The 19412-nt window shown below is 51.8% G+C and overlaps 1 protein-coding gene across 2 annotated transcripts in view; it reads right to left on the minus strand.

Annotated features, from left to right (window-relative positions):
* Sorcs2 (sortilin related VPS10 domain containing receptor 2) overlaps positions 1 to 19412 on the minus strand; it is a 383758-nt gene that overhangs the window by 31256 nt on the left and 333090 nt on the right. For both annotated transcript variants that reach the window (XM_005365937.3, XM_026788658.1), the window contains exons 8-12: positions 16381 to 16470; positions 9482 to 9661; positions 4317 to 4463; positions 1627 to 1729; positions 445 to 521 (exon numbers count right to left, since the gene is read on the minus strand). In XM_005365937.3, the coding sequence (XP_005365994.1) occupies positions 445 to 521; positions 1627 to 1729; positions 4317 to 4463; positions 9482 to 9661; positions 16381 to 16470 (597 nt within the window). The remainder of the gene's footprint in view (positions 1 to 444; positions 522 to 1626; positions 1730 to 4316; positions 4464 to 9481; positions 9662 to 16380; positions 16471 to 19412) is intronic.

Genomic DNA, 19412 nt, shown 5'->3' on the forward strand with positions numbered 1-19412 from the left:
TATGTTGGGCCACACCCCTCATCACAGCAACACACGGGACATCCTCCAGGGTCCTACACCTGCCCTTTTCACATCCTCTTCTTCTGTTTATGTCTCCACTGCTCTAACCTCTTGGCCCAAAGGAGCTTGAAGCCAAGCAGGAGGGGTCAATGTGGACTTCAGTCCCCTTCCCCGGATGTCCCCAGGAACACATCTGGTTGTGAAGTGCTTCTAGGATGTATAATACTCAGCAGAAGCCACAAAACATTGGGCAGTTGGCCCCACCCCCAACTAGCCCCCTCCCCATAGGTCCTAGCCCTCAGCAGAGGCCTCGGCTGCTTCTGAGGCTGGTAGTCAGGGGCAGACATCTCACTCAGGACTCTAGAGAGTTCCCGTGAAAGAAGGGGCATAGAACAGAGAGAGCCCTGGAGAGTTGACGAACACCAGGTACCACTGGCATCTTACCTGCCGCCAGGTGTGCCCACAGTCAGATGTGATGTACATTTCCTCTTTATACTCCACCAGCTGCGAGCCCAGGTTACCTGGGCCAACAGAAAAGGTTGCACTGCTCTAAGACCGGGCAGATCCCCTGATGGAGATCTGAAGGACCCCAGAAAGGGGAACTGGGCCGAGACCTGCATTTCAACCATAATCACCTACAGTAGGCCCTGGCTGGCTTCCTTTCCAGACAGTGCCCAGTGTGGCTGCTGGGCTTGAGCTGGTCCCCTCGGGGTAGAAAGAGCTCAACCCAGCGGAGGCCAGCACAAGAGGCTCCAGCCTAGCTCCAAGGTGAACAGGCTCGTGTGCTTCAGAATGCCCACAGGTGTTACTTGAGGGTAAAATGTGTAATGGTGGTCGGGGTCAGGCTGAAGGACATGAGCCAGGTGGGGCAGCATGGGCTTGTGGTCCCTGAGACATGAGAGGACTGCATGAGTATCTGGGGACAGTGTCCTGAAGGCCATGTGCATGGGAAAAAGGCAAGCACACAGCAGCTGCACATTCAGTTCCTGTGGAGGGGACAGTCGCAATGTGCGGGAGATAAAGCAGGCACCCAGGGCTGAGCCTTAGCCTAGAGACATCTAGGTAGACAGCATCCCATCCAAGATGCTGCCAGTCCAGAGCAGAGATGCTCTGCTTCATGTGGGCTGCTATGGAAGCAATGAGGCTTCAAGTGAGGAGCATAACCTGTAGGTTCACAGCACGGGACACATATGGCTTCACAAGCTAGGCCTGGATTCCCCTGAATTGCACCATGGCCTGGAGTACAGGAGCTTTCTGATGGACCAGCTGGCTGTGTCAGGATAAACCATCAGCCACATGACTGCCCACCCCTCCATCCATTCATCCATTCAGTATACATCCATCTACCTACAAGTCTATCCATCATCCATCCATCCATCCATCCATCCATCCATCCATCCATCCATCCAATTGCCTGTCTATATGATCATCTACCCATGCATGAATCCACTCATTTATCTAGCCCTCCCTCCATCCATCCCACATCCACCATTAGGGTTTCCAGGGCACTTCTGTCTCCTGAGAGGAGATACACTGCCTCTGATGGGCCCCAGACTCTTGACCTTCAGTTCCCATCCCTGAGATAGGAGCTTCCCTCAGGCTGTAAAGGCCAATGTAGCTACCTACCTGCACCCATGATGAGGCCAGGAGCTGTGTCCTTGGTGTGCACCGTGCCTGAAACGTAGGGGTTATCTGCCCAGCGCAGGTGTAGGTGCAGGTGGCAGTCCGGCTGGGGAGGAAAGAAGAAAGGATGGACAGCAGGTGAGAGCATCCTAGGAAAACCAGTTCTGCAGCCAGATCTGCCCTGTGGCCTTCATCAGCCAAGGCTGGGTAGGGGTGCCTTGGAAGAACGGACAGAGTGTGGGAAGCTGTGCTCACTTGGCTGCTGGGTGATGGATGCAAAGGATGGGGATGGTGTCAGCAAGAGTTACCTGGGACCTAGGGAACTAAGCAGTGCAGTTAGACATAATCTGCTGGAAAAAAGAGACTCAAGGCCTGAGAGAGGGCCTCCAGGTGGCTGCAACTTCCCCAAGGAAGGGGCCTTGTGGCCCGGATTCCCCTCAGGATGGGCTTCCCTACATGGCCACTACATGGGTTGCTGGGCCAGAGAATGTGTGTGATACTTGGGGCCTGTGCAGCCCCAGCTCTCATTCATGTATTCATCCATCCATCCATTCATTCATTCTTCCATCCATAACCTTTACTCGGCACCTTGGTTTGAGGCTCAATTCCTAGGCTTCCCATAGTCCCGGCCTGACATGCCTGCCTAGGCTCTGTAGGGGTCAGAGGTGGAAGGTCCTCTGAAGCTGCCCAGAATGGGGCCAGGAGGCAAGCAGGACCCCCAAGGAACTTGTACATCAATCCCGGGGAGGTGGCTGGCAGGTGAGTTATCCATTTCTAGCCCTCTCACATGTGGGAGCTGGCAGAACCTCCACATAACTGTACAGCAACTCAACCTTGGATCATTGGGTACGCAGAGGGAAGCAGCAGCCCCAGCCCCAGCCCCAGCTCTGTCTAGAAGTATTTCTGACATGTTGGAGCTTCTGAATACATAGGTTTCTTTCTATTAGAATCCAGACACCAGCAGATTCAAACCTATTTCCTAGTTGAAATTCATCCTGCTAGGAGAGATCTAACCAGGGATGGGGAGACGGTGCGGTGGGTAAAGCACTTGTGTGTCGATCCCTGGCATGCCCACCAAGGCCAGGCACAGCTGCGTGTGTGCCTGAAGTCCTAGCGTAAGGGGGTGGAGACAGTGGATCCTAGGAGTCTGATGGCCATCCAGTCTAACCAATTGTCGACCTCCCATCAAAACATAAGGCCAAAACAGAGGAAGACATCCCAGACATCCCTTAGTAGATGGTTTTGACATGTGCTTATATAAATGTGCACTCACATGCTATCACACACACACACACACACACACACACACACACACGCGTGCGCGCGCACATACACACACACACCACACACACACGCGTGCGCACGCGCGCGCGCACACACACACACACACACACACACACTAAGGGATCTGATTAACCTTTCTGTTATATAGGTGTATCTATTTCCCCATAGCTGGAAGGAGACATCCTACACCAAGCCAGTCAGAGACCTGGGAGCCAATGCATGACCAGAAGAACAAGCAGAAAGGCAGCAGAGAAGCACCATTAGCCTGCCCCTGGCTCAAGGACAGCATCATCCTTAGTGCTAAGACCATGACAAAGACCCCAGCTGGTCCTGGGTGGCATGACTCCCAGGAACCTTGTCCCTGCTATCTGAACTGTGAGCCCTGAGTGGCTGAGAGGATGACACTGTCAGGCTTAGAGGCCTGGACTTGGTCACCAGTCAGTCTGTGTTGTCCCTCTCTGGATGGAGGCTTCAGGCATTCAGGTGGGAACCAGGGCTTCGGACTGTCATTGATGTATCTGTGGCCCACTGGCTTCCAGGTACTTTGCTTTGGTCCCAGGTGCAATCTCTACCTGCCTGGGCAGCTTGGCCACTTTCCTCTCCTGCCACAGTTCTTGTACCCCCTGCTCCGGGATGCAAAAATGTTACAGAGGCTGTCTCCTCACTGAGCTGAGTAATTGCAGACAAGAACCTTCTCTTAGCGGAAAGTTGCCTGGGCAGATTAATGTGGCTTAACTTTCCCAAAGATGATGTGAAAACCAGCCTGTCACAGCAGCTCTGAACCCAAGAGGGGTTTTATAAATGGCAGACAATTCATTCCTCATGCAGGTGGGCAGGGGCTGTGAGCCTTCCGCATCCACAGTGGGGTCTGGAGAGGAGACCTGAAAGTGGGGTGGAACAGAACCCAGGACACAGTGCCCATGCCTGCACAGGCAAAGCTGCTCCTTGGGGCAGCTCACACTCGGTGGCCACCCGGTGACTGTGGAAAATGCTGCCTTTAGCAGCTCCTGAAACTCTATACACTTCCTCCATCACACCCCAGCCCTCAGGAACATTCAGTGATGCTCAGAAGCAGGCTTGGAAGACTCTGCTCCTGCTGTTCCTTGGATCTCTGCTAGCACCATGCACGGGGTCACACTGGCACTTAGCCTGGAGCAGGCGTTGAACGAAGTCAGCGGCTCCCTGGCCTGGAGCCATCTGGATAGGCCTGTGGAGCTGATAATGAGTGAGGGACTGGGGTTTGGGGCAGTTTCTCACACTGTAATTTCATGGAAAAGAATGATGTCCATGTTTCCCTCTGAGTGCATCCCTATGCGTAGCAGAACTGGTGGCTTGTGTGTCTCTAGTGTACCCTAGCAGTGGCATCTGCACCACTCTCTTGGAGGTGTGTGACAGGGCAGGATACCTACCGGCTGGCAGTTGGTGGGCTTCCCATTCATGTCGGTGCTGGGTGGCCTCAGGTAATCCCAGTCACGGCCCTTGTTATAGGTTATGAGTGTTGTCACCTTGCCGTCCACTTTCTGGTTTGCCAAGAAGACTCCCTTCACACCTCTGACCTGAGGAGACACAAGAAGAACCATAAGGCCCCACACAGATCGCCCAGAACCACAGTAGCCAGGCACTGTCCCCTACTGAGGATGCTGCATATGGCTTTGCTTCACTCTGGGTGCAGCCTGACACATGGAGACTGGTCCCAGGTTGGCATGGAAGAGCACTGTCTACTCCAGGTCAGGGGATCTGTATGACACTGAACTATTTGCTAAGGACCTCTGGCCACCAGATACCAGGGAGGACCCTGGTCCCCTCACCAACCAATGTATCTCATGAAAGGACCCCCCACTTCATCATCCCACTCCGGATCCCAGGATCCCCTCACTTGCTGGGTCTATTAGACCTGCAGGGCAGGTCCTGGGCCACATCAAACACTCCTCGGCTTTCCTTGGGGGCCCCACAGCCCAAAAGAAAGCAATGGGAAGGTCTATGTTTATCCTGGCATGCACTGACAGGACTCCACTTGGCTTTCATTTCCTTTTCTCAAGGGGCCTTATGCCAGCTGAGGTTGCAACATCCAAGCCACTGCGTTGATTCATAAGAAAGTACAAGAGCTGGGCATTTCATCACATTAAACTCAGTGGTGCCCTTGCAGGAACATCCTATGCTTCAAGCCCCTTATTGGCAAAGACTTAAAGTCACATTCACTGAGCACTTCTAGGGTAGTGAGGCAGGCGCAGGCATGCTTCTTCATTTAAGCCGCACAGCCGAGGTATCTCCACCCCCTGTACATCATGGTGCTCCTGCTCACAAAGCTCCTCAAGGGACTGGTGTTCAGACAACTGTGCATTTTACTCAGAACCCTAGAGCCAAGGATTTTAATTAGGCTGAAACAGTTACCAAGGTCACCGGTGCTCTCTCCACACAGGCACTGGGAGTCTGAAAAGTCAGTGTGGTCATTCTTGAAGTGCATGTCTGCAGGTGGACAGTCCACCAGAGAGGTGCTGTTACAGACGTAGGAACAGAGCCAGGACTCGGTAGGTGGATGGATGGGTGGGTGGGATGAAACATAGATGGAAAGACGTGTGGGTGAATGGACAGACAGATGGCTGAGTGGATCAGCGGATGATTGCATGGATGGGTGGATTGATTGATGTACAGGTGGGTAGATGGGTGGTTGGGTAAAGGGATCGATGAATGGTTGGATGGGTGGATGGGTAGACAGATGAATGGGTAGATGAACTGATGTGTAGATGGGTGGGTAGATCATGGATGAGTAGACGAGGATGAATGAGTGGGAGAGGTGAGTAAGTGGATGGGCAGATGGGTTGAATTGTGAATGAGAGGATGTGTTAGGGGATGAGTGGATGGATGGATGGATGGGTGGATGGGCAGATAATGGATGAATGGATGGATGTGTAAGTAGGTGAGTAGATGCACGAATGAATGAGTGGATGGGTGGCTATGGGGATGAATGGATGAGTATATGGGAAGATAGTTGGGGAGGTAAGTAGATGATGGATAAATGAATGGCTGGGTAGACTAGTATACAGAGGGTGGTATCTCTACTTCCTATAGGTGTTGCAGCATCACAAATTTATTGCATCAAACAAACACCCTTCTCATCTACAGCTGTGGTGGTCAGAGCTCTGACTGGAGTCTCTAACCCATTGTCAGGAGTGTGCTCCTGTCTGGCGGCTGTAGGGAGAAATCTGTTCCTCACTGACAGTCTTTGACGTCAGAGTTTTTCCTTCATCTTCAAAGCCAGCAATGCAGTTTCTGGCCACCATCACAGCTTTCCTTGTCTGACCCTAACTGCCTCCTTAGTCCACTTCCAAGGACTCCATGACAGGGTTCTGTAGACAGTGTACAGCAATGCTGTCTCTGGAGTAGCAGCCTCAAGCCCACCTGTAGCCTTGACTCCCCTTTGCCAGATGTGCAACACACAGATATGGGCTTTAGGGATCAGGAAAGGGATGGATGGCTGGGTGAGCTTCATTCTGTTTAGTAAGTGTCCCATTTGATCTCCACGGACACACATGGGTCTGTCATGTGAACACACTCACCCATTCAGACGTCTGAAGTTTTCCTCTTATTACATTAGTATGAGTTAAAAAATAATTTAAAAAATCCCTGTCTAAATTTTATCAGCTCAAAGGCTGCAAATCTTATCGAACAGGCATAATTATACACACTGACCTGTGAAACCAGAGAGTGAGCTATGTAGAGTGAGCTATGGGCTTCTGAACTACAATGTGAGATCAATTAGGGAGATTAGGAAGGACACACCAGTTAAAAATGGAGGCCGAGAAGGAAACACAGGAGCCCCACTGCCAGGTGACCTTGCCATCCATCAAGGAGCGCCCCCTGGTGCCACAGGTGGGAATGATTGCTTGTTTCCAGGGCTGTATTCTCTGACTCCCTTCCCAGTTCAGGATGGGCAGCCCAGCCATTTTCTAAGTCTGTAGAGCCTGGGCCCACGTCCTTCTGCCATGCGTCCTTCTGTCCCTGCAGTCAGTGTTGCTGTGTTTCTGTTAGCACACTCTCAGGACTCCAGTGTCTCTCCTGCCAACGTTATCAGGATTCACTGCACTGGACCGTCTGTTCCTCTGTGGAGGCAGACACATCTCTGGAAGTATGTGGACAGTCTCCTGTGACACACTGTCTGACCACGTGATCCACGAAGCGGGGCGATTTGGCCTGTGACACTCTGTGACACCCTGAGCCATCTTCCTAACTCTAACATAGACAGCAGCTTATAAAAATTCTGTCAGAACTCAATAGGACCCAAAGAGGCCACACAACCAGGGGACACACAGATTAAACACCCCGTGACTCAACAGAGGACATCTTGGACATGCTGCTGGCTTTCTAGTGACCATGTTAGTAACTATACTGGCCACGTGCAGGAGATTCACATGCTGGCTTGATGAAGGAAGGTCATTGGTTAATTAATAAAGAAACTGCCTTGGCCCATTTGATAGGCCAGCCCTTAGGTGGGTGGAATAAACAGAACAGAATGCTGGGAGGAAGAAGAAGTGAGCTAAGATGCCATGCTTCTGCTCTGCAGGGCAGACGCGATGAAGCTCCGAACCAGGATAGATGGACGTAGGCTAGAATCTTCCTGGTAAGGGCACCTCGTGGTGCTACACACATTAATAGAAATGGGCCAAGCAGTGTTTATATGAATTCAGTTTGTGTGTCGTTATTTTGGGGCATAAGCTAGCTAGGCGGCCAGGAGCTGGGTGGCAGGAATGCAGCCCGCAGCTCCTACTACACCGGCTGCCAAGACAAGCCCTTCCCATCCACCATTCCCAATCCTGGAGTAGGTGGCTCTGGGAACATGGAATGTTGTTGGATGGAGCCCTGCTGTTCCCTAAGAAAAGCATCCCTGAGACCTTGCAGTAGCCCTAAAAGAGGGCGTTGTCAGTTTCAACAAAGTGCCTCAGAGCCCAGAAACCAAGCCCAGAGAGGTTAAGTCACCTGCCCAGGACAGCTCAGCACAGCACAGCAGACACATACCAGAGCCTAAATAGGAGCCCAGGCAATACAGGGCCAGAGCACGGGTGGATGGGCAGTGGATGCTGTCTTTTAACTGCTCCATGTCCCCAGGCTCTCCCTGGCGGTCCCCAGGCATGGCTCAGCTCACTGCTTCCTCACCTAGCTGACTCCTGCTCTGCGCCATCTCAGGGCTGCACACCACCTCCTCCAGGAGGCCCACCCTGGCTCCCACCTAGATTTGTGAAAAGGCATTGCACTGTGGAGCACTGATAGTGGGGGCTTAAGGACACTGCCAGGAGACATCTTCTTTGCGGGGGCAGGGGTCTGGAGGATGGGCAGCCTGTGAGGAATCCTTGCCAGTGACTTGCAGTATGAGTGTGGCATATCTATGGAGAGTGTAGATAGCACCTCCCCCACCGGACCTGTCCATGTCCCATCTATCATTGCTCAGCATAGCCTGGGGCCACAGCTGCACTCTGAGTGCTCCAGTGCACAGATGTGGCCAGAGACATCCTGAGCACTAGGGGAAGCCCGCAGGATAGCCCTGTCCCTCTGCGGCCCAGCTGGGAGGTAGCACTGACAAATGGGCTCTCCTTGCAAACAAACGATTACATTCATCATTTTGCTGGGAATAATGGCCCCACATTGCTGCTGACAGCAGGAGATACATGGAGGTTCGCTCCACCTGGGAGGTCCCCTCCCAACCACAGGGACAAAGCCCATTGTCTGCCTGCGGCTGTCTCCACTGGCCTGGGACAGATGTGAGAGAAGATCTTGGTGGACAGTGTGGCCAGGCAGGTTCTGAGTTCTCTGTTCAGATCTGGTCTGTCTCAGAAGGATGGTGGTGGGGGGCGGGGGTGAGTGGTGGTCTGTTGAGCCATAGAATCCACAAGAGAAAAGAGAGAATTGTGAGTGGCCTGTCCAGGCCGGGCCCATGTCAGGTGCTTAATGGACTTTTTGTGCATTGGACCTGAGGACCAGGCCACGCTCACCAGTGGAGAGCATTGACGTGGATTCCAGAAGCTTGGATCAGGGCCTTGGCATGAGTGAGGCCAGGACCTCTGCCGAGGTGAGGCAGGAACAGACATCTCAGGCAGGTAGGGGCGAGGTCATGTCACAGCGGGTCAGGCTGGACAATCTGGACAATGGATGTGGAGGGGTGAGGACTGGCAGGAGGGGTGGTCCAGAAGTGACAGACTCCATTTCTCAGGACATGGAGAGGAAAGAGGAGCCGTGGGGCAGGAGAAGGAGAACAGTAGAGAGACAGCCTCTCTCAGCTCCAGGAGAGCTGGCCACTTGGACCACACTGGCATGGAAGCCTTGCATGCGAAAAGACTGACTCCACTTCCGCAAGATGTCACCGGCTAGGAACTTCTTCTCGTTAGCAAACACTGTTCCAATGAACCTCATTAGAAAATCAGCTTCTCTGTGTCTTTAAAGCCCCTATGATTCAGCCTCACTGGCACCAAAGCCCGAAACATCTGGTGCTTTGGAGGGATCCGTAACCCCTGGGCTAGGAAGAAGGCCGCGGAGGAGGGGGAGGAGAGCATGAGCAGCTGTTCCTACCCTGCTTGGTGCCTACCTCCAGGATGTCGATGATCACGTTCTCCTCGGCCTGCCTCGAGCTCCGCACATTCTCCAGCACCAGCGAGTAGCGCACTCCGCGCAGGTCTGACTGGTACAGGTTGTAGGTGTCCACCTGGTTCCACTCCTGTACGGCCACGAACACCTGCTGCTCATCCGTGCTGATGATCTGCAGGTCCTGGGGACCGAAATGCCGTTAGAGGTGGTAGCCTGGAGCACAGGGGCCACCTCCCCGCTGCCCTGGAGACCTGCTGATTGAGGCTGGCATCCTGCTTAGTCATGCTTAGCTCTGTGGTCCTGGATAAGTGACGTCACTTCTATGAACCTCAGTGTCACACCTCCAAGATGGGAGTGATGTCTGGACCTCTTCACACCAGGTTAGGGGGTACCTGGGGGTGCCTCCTCTTCCCCATTCCAACTGGAAACTGTCCATCTCCTCACAATGAGGAAAGGCTCCCTCGAGTACCCCACATGATCAGAATGAGTGGCGGGTATAGGGTTAGGCTTCTGGGAGCCAAGCGGCTCTTCATTTGCCCAGCACGTGTTGGTGAAACATCTGCCTTTTGGATCTGGTGCCAGCCCTGCCTCTGCTCTGAGCTTGGGAAATAGAGACCCTGCCTTAGCAATCCGAGCATGGCGCCCCACACAGCATTCAACAGACAAGCTCCACTTGGCTATCCTCCTCTGCACCCAGATCTCAGCAGCATGGGACAAAAGTGCCAGAAGAACAGCAGCCCAGGCAATGACCCTTGTGGGTCAGGCAGACCTCAACATCTGTTAACAACTGTACAATTCAGAAGAAAGAGAGCCCCATCGTGTGAAAGACAAAGCTGGGCCGACCCCGGTTCCTTGTTTCCCTGTTGTCCAGGCCTGTGTGAACTGCCCAGAGAAGCTGCAACCAGGGAGCTGCAGCTGAAGAGGCTGTGCCTGGGGACCAAAACACTCCTCACAGCTGAACAGACGTCACTCCACGTCCTCCATGCCTTTGCTCTCCACCTCTGAAACTCTCCAGCCTCTTAACACAGGACAGCCAGGCTACACGAGCAGAGGCAGACACAGGGTGTGGGGTGCCCTCATGTGCAGACATACCCCCATCTTTATGCCCTTCTGGGTGTGCTCACTTGGGGGAAGTGATTTTTATTTGTGTCTCTTTGATGACAGGCTCAACTGGGCTCCTGAGGGCTGGCACTCAGCCCTTCCCCTTACCCACAGACTGTTCCCTATGCCATGTGTTCAGAAGGGCATTTTCTGAGCTGAGAACGCCAGTGCACCCAGGGGACTGAGATAGGAGAATCAGGAGTGTGAGGCTAGCTTGGACTACAAAGCATGAACTTTGAAAAATGCAGAGGTGGTGGAGTTTTTCAGAAGAGGGGTTCAGTATGTGAAGCACTTGTCATGTCCCTCACAGGTGCAGGATCTGAGCCCTGAGTCTACAGACATACACTTGACACACAGAAATGATGGACTAAGAGGTGTGTGACTCAGGAAGGAGTCCGCGGGGTCCGGTCCTAAATGTGAGATTGGTCAGCACAGTGATGGAAGTCTGTGGGAATACGCTGGTTAACTGCGCATGCCCACCTCCAGTCTCTGAGCTGTGGGCAGGAGGTGGGATGTGCCACTTTTGGCTGCCAGCCATCTCTCTGCCCTCCAAGGAAGTCGTGCCCATCAGTTTGGACCGTGATGGATTAGCACATGCACCAGAACTGGGTGCAAAGTGGATCCTTCCTACAAGGCTTGGCAGGGGCAACCATATGGGGAGGGGGATGAGCACAGGGAACCTGCACAGCGGCTGCAGTAATTCAGGTGACAGTCACGATCCAAAGCCACTTACATACGCTGGTTAGACGTCCTGGACAAATGCTTCCTATAAGCTATGAAGCAGTGTGGGGCCAGCCACAGTGCCCCTCTAGAGAGACCTGGAATTAACACTTCAACATGTTTATGTTCAGGCCTTCTCCCAAGCATGATTCACGCACTCTCCGCGTCTGGTTTATAGCTTGCTCCAAACACTACGTGGGTGTCTCTTCCTCTGCCATGAATGTTATTTATGAACACCACTGCTAATGCCCACATGATAAGCATTTGTGGCCCAGTCGTATTTCACCGAGTCCTGTCCCTGCTCTGGAGGACTGCAGCGGGTGTTTCCAAACCCGGGTCTCTCCCTACCTCTTGGCTTGTTTCTGTCCCATAAAATTCTAAGAAGGGAGATTGCCATAGCAGAGGCAGGGACTGACTCTAGAATGCCTGTTGAATGCTGTCAACCTGCTGCCGTGACTGTCGGATCTGTTCCTTCCACAATAGGCTGCTTATGTCCCTTCCCATGAGCCCGGGCTGAGAAGGGTCACACAAAAGCCTTGATGACTCTGTGACAAATATTTTGCACCTTCATACACTTCTATTTACTTTCCTCACTCTTTTCATGTTTAAAGAAGCAGCTAAAAATATCCCTTAACTCCATTGTTAATAGAAGCACAAAACCTTCACATGTTTATCTATGTCGGCGCATGTGGCCTGGAGAGACCTGCAGAAGGGAAACACTAGCTGGTGAATATTTCTTATCACGGGGGATTAGGAGACTTCAAGAAGACAGGTGCTCATCCCTCCTGCCTGCAAGAGGAGTCCAGTGGTGGCCAGGCTAATGTAGAAGTCCTACAAAGTCACCAAGGGCAGGGTCTCCTTCCGGGCCATCATTCTACTGTCTGGTGACCTGGTGCTTGTCTTCAGGGCCCAGGACAGGGATTGGAGTTCCACCATCACACTGAATGCAAGGCAGCAGGAATGGGAAGAGGGTGAGAAGGCTGGACTTCCTAAGTCACACAAGGGAGCTTCATTAACATCTCATTGGCTGACCGTGACCACGCGTAGCTGCAGGGGAAGATGGGAAATGCAGCCTTTTCCCTGGGGCGCCGAGCAGCAGCTAGACTATGAGTTTGGCTAATCTAAGACAAAGAGCAGAATGGATACTGAGAACTCCCCAAGAATTTCTCCATATCATTATCTTGAGGCAAGGAGATGGAAAATGGAGGAAGGCCTTGGCAAGAGGACGGAAGTGATGATGTCTATGAGCCACATCACTCATACGTTTGTGCACAGGTTCATATACAAATTAAAACTTGTAAGCTACAACTATAAACTATGTGTAAATTGTAATATGCTGTAAATATATGGAGAGGTTTTGAGCACATCTTAATAAGCATGATGGCAGAAATTTCTCATGGACCTTCATATGGAATCTCAGCAGAAAATTTCCATAGACTTTTTTTTCCCCACAGGTTTTATGTGTCTGTGTGTCAGTGTGAATGTGTGTTACTTATGGAGACCAGAAGAGAGAATCAGATCCCCAGAGCCGCCGGGCGATGGTGGCGCACGCCTTAAATCCCAGCACTCGGGAGGCAGAGGCAGGCGGATCTCTATGAGTTCGAGACCAGCCTGGTCTACAGAGCTAGTTCCAGGACAGGCTCCAAAGCCACAGAGAAACCCTGTCTCGGAAAAAAAAAAAAACAAAACCAAAACCAAAACCAAAAAAAACCAAAAAAACAGATCCCCAGAGCCAGGGTTACAGGAGATTGTGAGATTCCCAACATAGGTGCTGGGAATCGAACTTTTGCCCTCTGCAAAAGCAGCAAGTGCTGTTAACTGCTGAGCCACCTCTCCAGCCACAGCACAGATTATTATGTGAAATTCACAAGGCGCTTGCATGAGCCGGCACCTTCCTCCTATTTTTTCAGTGCTATGGCTACTCTGGCTCCCTGCCTTCGGGTTCCGGGGCTTCTGGTAGGAAATATGCAGATTATCTAAGCAGGGAATCCTGTCTAGGATGAGTTGCATCTCTCGTGCTGCCTTCCAGACTCCCTCTTTCTCTTTCTGGCTTATGTCTTGATTAGAATACATCTAGGCACATGTTTTTGTCTTAGGACTGGCCAGCCTTGGAGACAGTCACATTCATGCCCTTCATAATTCTGGGAGGTAGGGAGCCACTGTTCCTTTAATCAACCCTTCTGCCCCTGTTCTCTTGTCCTTTCAGGATTCCCGCAGAGCATGTGTTGCTCTGATGAAGGTGTCAAGAAGGCCACATACTTGGTTACTTCCTCTGCCTTTTTCTCAGGTTCTCTGCTTCATCCTTTGCCCAAATCTGCTTTGGAGCCTCTTTCATGGACTTCATTGCTATTACTTTTCTAATTTCTTTATAATTACAGTTCCAGGGTTTCTATTCAGACACCTTAACAATTCCTATCTCTTCGTGGACATTTCTTTTGTGCATAGTATCCTCCTGCTGTTCTCTGAGCATCGTGAGCCAATTCTATCAGTTCATCCGGCAGGTCAACCAGCTGACCTTTCTCAGGCATGATTTTCAGTTCTGAGCAGATCATGTTTTTCGGTTTCTCTGTGTGCCTTGTGATTTTTGATGACTGAAACTAGAAAGTGTTTGTGCGTGCGTGCGTGCGTGCGCGTGTGTGTGTGTGTGTGTGTGTGTGTGTGTGTTGGACTTTTTAAAGGTCTTACTTTTCAGTTCATGCTGGCCTCAAGTTCATGATCCCCTGCCTCAGCCTCTTGATTGTTAGGATTATAGGCATGTCCCAACATGCCCACCTAAAGCTGGGTATTTGAATGTAAGATACACTCACTGCAAATTCAACAGTCTCTTTTCTACAGAGACAGTCTGGTTTTTTCCTCTGATCTCCAAAGGCTCTGTCTACACTGAGACCCAGACCAGACTGTGTGCTGCATGGTGACTTTATGCCCCTTTCCATACATTTAGATATGCTGGCCCTTCAAAGTTTACCTCCCAAAGAGAAAAAGAGGCAAAGAAAAGGGAGGCAGATGGACTCTGGCCCTGCTTCAGCTGATGGTGGCTATTGACATCAGAACATCGGCCTCAGTGTCTGGAGAGAAAGGCCCATAGCGTCCACCTGGCCACACAGGCTATTGACTAGCTGCTTCAGGAGAGCGCACACATTTGCCTGCTATGAGGTGAGGGCAGACAGGGATTTCACTCCTAGGTTGAAGGCTTAACCTGTCAAAACTGACCTTGCTATACCATCTGATACCTAGATGCTGGAGGCATTAGAACATAGCACAGAGACTCAGAGTAGTCATGAGCCTACATTCTGCAGCTGGGTGTTCCCAAAGCAGGAGGGAAGGAGGGAGCTCTTGGAACCTGGACTGGGCCATCCTTCTCGGCGTCACTCGCTCCTCTATTATGCGTGATATGCATTTTGTTTTACTTTAAATAAATTCATTACAAATACAAGATGGTTTTTTTTTTCAAGTGAATTTGCATTCACCTCACCCCCATGAATGCTTTTTATGTAATTTGTGGTTCTGTAGATTCTACTCGTGAGCATTTTCCTCTGCTAGGGAGCGTCGAGGCTTTTAAAACAGACATTACAAGTCAACACCTCAAATGGAGGATGCTGGCTCTTCCTAACAGCTGCCCACCTTTCAGAGAGTTCAGGAGTGGGTAGGTCAAAATGGCATCTTTTGCAGTAACCTTAAACATGGAATAGGGGAGGCAAGGTACAACATAGAACCAGACCACACTGTGCTGTGCATGATCTAACTCCATGGGGAGGGATGGAAGTCGACTAAGATGCTGAAGGTCTGTGTGTTCAGTCCATTTCCTGAAAATATTAGCAGTGAACCCCCACAGTGTAGGGGGTGCATTTACAGGTACATCCACATGTCTGGACTAGAGACTGTGGCTGAGCAGACTCCTCAGCTCCAGGCCCTGCAGTCAGTCTGTTACTGCGGCAATCATGTATCCACCTAGAAAAACCCACCAGACACACTGTCACTCTAAGCAGGAGGCTGGGGAGCCCGTCTCCTGAGTTAGCCAGAAAGTCAATTTGGCCTGTGACGGGGGGTGGGGCAGGACAGGGCGGGAATGGGGGAAGGGATTCTCAAGTCAGTGATGCCTTTATGCTGCGCCAGCCACTCTCATTTTCTTGACATTATTCAGGCCTCTTAAAAAAGAAAAAAAAATGAAGAGAGAAGAGAAATCGTGTTGGGGGGAAGTTGGAAGGAGATGTAAATTCACCATAAAACAACAGAATCTGACTAGGAAAATTCGGTTAGTGGGTGTGTGGGTTGCTGATGAGACGCTCTTCTGTGCTCTGCTGTGCTGGGTGAGGAGGGGAGAGCAGGGCACAGGCCTCAGGTAGAGGGTTCAGGTGCTGGGAGGTCCCAGAGAACCATATTCAAGGTCATAAAAACCATGACTCTGGCCATAGTCTTGTTGTTAGAGACCCCCCCTCCCCAGGTGCTGTCTTCTCCACACAAGGACCAGGGCGCACATCCCTAGAGCTGTGCTGTGACCCCAGCAGACCTAGCAAAGCCCCTCACTACCAGGACACCTGCCTTTGCTGGAACAGAACCATTAGCACTGAACTTGCTTACTCAGCCAGGAATGCAGCTTGTTTAGTGAGCACGTTAGTTTCCTCCCATCTTCTCTATTTTTGAAAAAATGTTGAAGAAAGACCTAATAGGCTTTTCCCTTTGGTTCAGAAGAGTCTGAAGTACTTAAGTCAAATGAGAAAGATAAACAGCTTCTGGTCCTAGAGGCCGCAATCTCCCTGCCTTTCCACACTGCCCTTGACTACGCTTTCTGCCCCAGGTCCTTTGCATATGCTCTGCCTTCTCCTCTAACCACTTTTTTCTTGCTCTTCCCAAAGCTGTTTTATCCCCAAATTTCTCATTCAGATTTTATGTGCCCAGAGGACAGAGCTGCCGCATCTGAGGCTCAGTTGGCTGAAACAGTGGATGGGCAGGCAGGGGCTGAGGAAGCATGGCCACATCCATTCTTAGTTTCTGTCCCTCTTGACCTTGGGACCCCAAACCCCAGTGTATAAGGCCTCAAAGTCTTTGCATCTGATACAGGGTGGGTATGGGTCAACTCACCTTGGGTAGGGCATACTTGGGTAGCTTCATCAGGACAAAGTTGCTGCGGCGATAGGAGACATAATATTTAGTTCTGTTTGTTGATGTTGCCTAGGGGAGAAACACAGAGTCAAGGGACAGAACCTCCAGTGGAGCCCCACTCTCAGATGGAAAGCAGGCCACTCAGTCAGTGGCCATGCCCATGGGGGTTCCCTCTTCTGCAATGATGACAAAACGTCACTAGACAAGACCTCATTTGTGAAGGAAGGGACTCCACAGTCTGGAGGTGTCCAGGCCTCTGTAGAACTGTTATGACCTGGACACACAGAGGTCCTGGGGACTTAGAGGAAGGATCTCTGTGGCAGGAAGGTTTGAAACCCTTCCCCACAGCAGCAGCAACCCACTGAGGTGGGGAGGACAGCCCCCTGGGACTGCTCCATGGGGTTCTCTAAGAGCACCATCCCGTTTCCACAGAAACTGAGCTCCGAAAGCTGGTGTCACCCTCAACAAGCCCTGAGCCTTTCTCAGAGCTCGAATCTGAAGCAGTCTACCTGCACACCAGCTTCGCACCAGACAGCCACATGCACAGAAACCTGCACACCCTGGGACTCGGTGAGACAGAAGACCTCCAACAGGTAAGGGATGCAATGCCTGACAGAGTGTCCCAAAGAATGGGAATGATGGGCTCATTCCCAGAGCCTGTCTGGTAGATAAGCTGAGGGCCAGAAGCAGAGCCAGGCTTCACCTGTTCTCACTCCCTGGGGAGGCCACTGGGGCACTTTGGTAGAGGATTAGCATACAAGGGTATGGCCACCTCCAGTCCTGCTGGGAACTGATTGTGAAGGCAGCAGAACCTTCCATGAAACATAGTAGGAAATAACTTTATCTCCAAGTCCTTCCTTGCTACCTGCAGGTGCTGGGGACAGGGCAATGCACAGAGGATTTGAAAAGCAGAGCCTTACCTTTGCCTGGTGAGTAGATTAGGGACAGGCACAGCACATTGCACTGTCATGAGTGCAAAATCGGGGCATGTTAGTAGCCCACATAGCCCCTTTCATGCCATTCCTTCCTCCCAGGGTGACCACACTGTGGCGAGATTCTGACAGGCTGGGGCCAGTTAGGAGCTGGGAAGGCTAGAGTCTCAGTGTTACCTGTGGGCCCAGCATGGCTGCTTATCTGTGTGGGTACACTGATGTCTGGGGAGGGACCATCAGCCCATGACATGGAGCATCAAGCAGAGGCTCAGAGGAGGTCTGATGGCTCATTTGGAGCCAAGCAGTGGCAACTTTGCACCTGACGCCTGTATGGTCTGGTAAGAATCCCTCCATAACCATCTTCCTCTGTCATCTTCCATCACCTTCAAATAGTGTAGCTTCAGAATTGTGGAACCAACAGCATCCCAGCCCAGTCTCATCCCTGTGACCTCTCCTGCTCCAGGTAAATCCAGAAAGAGATGCCATACTTAGGCACCATTGGTCCCCCCACCTATTCCTTATGGGGTAACCTTGCATTTACTCTACCCAGCCTGGTGAGGCTCTGGGTGTGCCCCAAGTATAGCTTTCCAGAGAGGTCCTGAGTCCTGCTGATTCCCAAGTTAGTGCCATTCTACCAGGGCAGACCAAAGATGTGACCGTGAGACAAGAGACATGCCAGATGCCAGCTGTCCCTGTTGGAAGGTGATGGTATGTCACCAGGTCTGATGCAAGCCAAGCAGGGAGAAGCAGTGGGTCCCCGGTGGACTACCTTAGTCCCAGCAGGAGAATGCCCAGAGAAGAGGTGGGTTGTGTCTAGTCCTAGGTGCGATGCTTGATAGGACTACTGTGTTTTCTGGGGTTTGGTTTCCTCTCAAGCAACAGAAACCACCACAGAGCAGAAGAGGGAACCAGTGACTACCCAGACAGGTCCTAGAACCCACAGGGACAAATGCAGAACATGGACCACTTGGCAGACATGACCACTGGTGATACAGTTAGGGTCAGTAGGTCCAGAGCCTCCTGCCAGGCTGGAAGATGATGGCCCATGCTGAGGGAGGAGTGCCATGGAGACTGGGCAGGGAAGGAGCATGGGAACCTGTCCTTTGGTGACAGGACACTGGGCAGGCGTTTTCTTACAAGAAGCACTGAGCTTTTCTCATACGGTTCCAGAGGGCAGAGCGGGAACCAGCCCAGCCGTGGGAGCCAAAGAAATGGTCTATCTCTGTAGATGAACTTGGAGATGGTGATGGCCAGTCTTGGCTGTTAACTTGATGGGATTTAGGATCATCGTGGAAACCAACCCCAAGGCTTGGCTATGAAAGGTTATCGGGGCTGATTGAGATGAGAAAGCCACCCTATATGTAGGCAGTGCCTTTCCACGGACTGGCCGAGGACGGAACAAGGAGAAGGTGAACTAGCACCAGCATCCTCTCTCTGCTCTCTGACTGTGTGCGACCCAGCAGCTGCCTGGGGCTCCTGCGCTATACCTCCCCAGCCATGTGCACTGTCTCCCCGGAACTGTGAAGCAGAAGAAACCCTTCATCCTTAGGGTGGTCTCGTCAGTACTTTGTTGAGCACAGAAATAAACAATAAAGATGGTCTGTGCTGTACAAGGTGGTCAAGAAGCCTTCCCGCCTGCATTCACTAATGTCCCAACTGGCCCGAGATATATATTAGGGGGTACTGCAGCGGAGTCTTGGTCATGGCGGAGTAGAGCACCCAGGGTAAGACCCAAAGCGTGAGAGGCACCAGGAGAAATAAATATGTATACTTGGATTTGCGGGCCCCAAATGGTGGCAAGAGGCCTGGTGAGCAGCAGAGGGAGGAGTCAGGAGCAATCTTGAGCCAAGGTCCTAACAAAGCCTGGGGGCCTTTGTTAGATGCTGTAGCCCCAGTACAGCCACAAAGGCGCTGAGCCCTGCTAAGTGGCCTTAGGGAGTGAAGTGCTGTTTTATTGCCTCTTCTGATGGCAAAGGCTCCTGCTCTGTCACCTCCCAGCACCGGGAGCACTCACCTTCAGAAAGATGTACTCATCCTGCACAGTCAGGGAGCACTCACCTTCAGAAAGATGTACTCATC

Source organism: Microtus ochrogaster, unplaced genomic scaffold (assembly GCF_000317375.1).
Source record: "Microtus ochrogaster isolate Prairie Vole_2 unplaced genomic scaffold, MicOch1.0 UNK5, whole genome shotgun sequence".
NCBI classification, from domain to species: Eukaryota; Metazoa; Chordata; class Mammalia; order Rodentia; family Cricetidae; genus Microtus; species Microtus ochrogaster.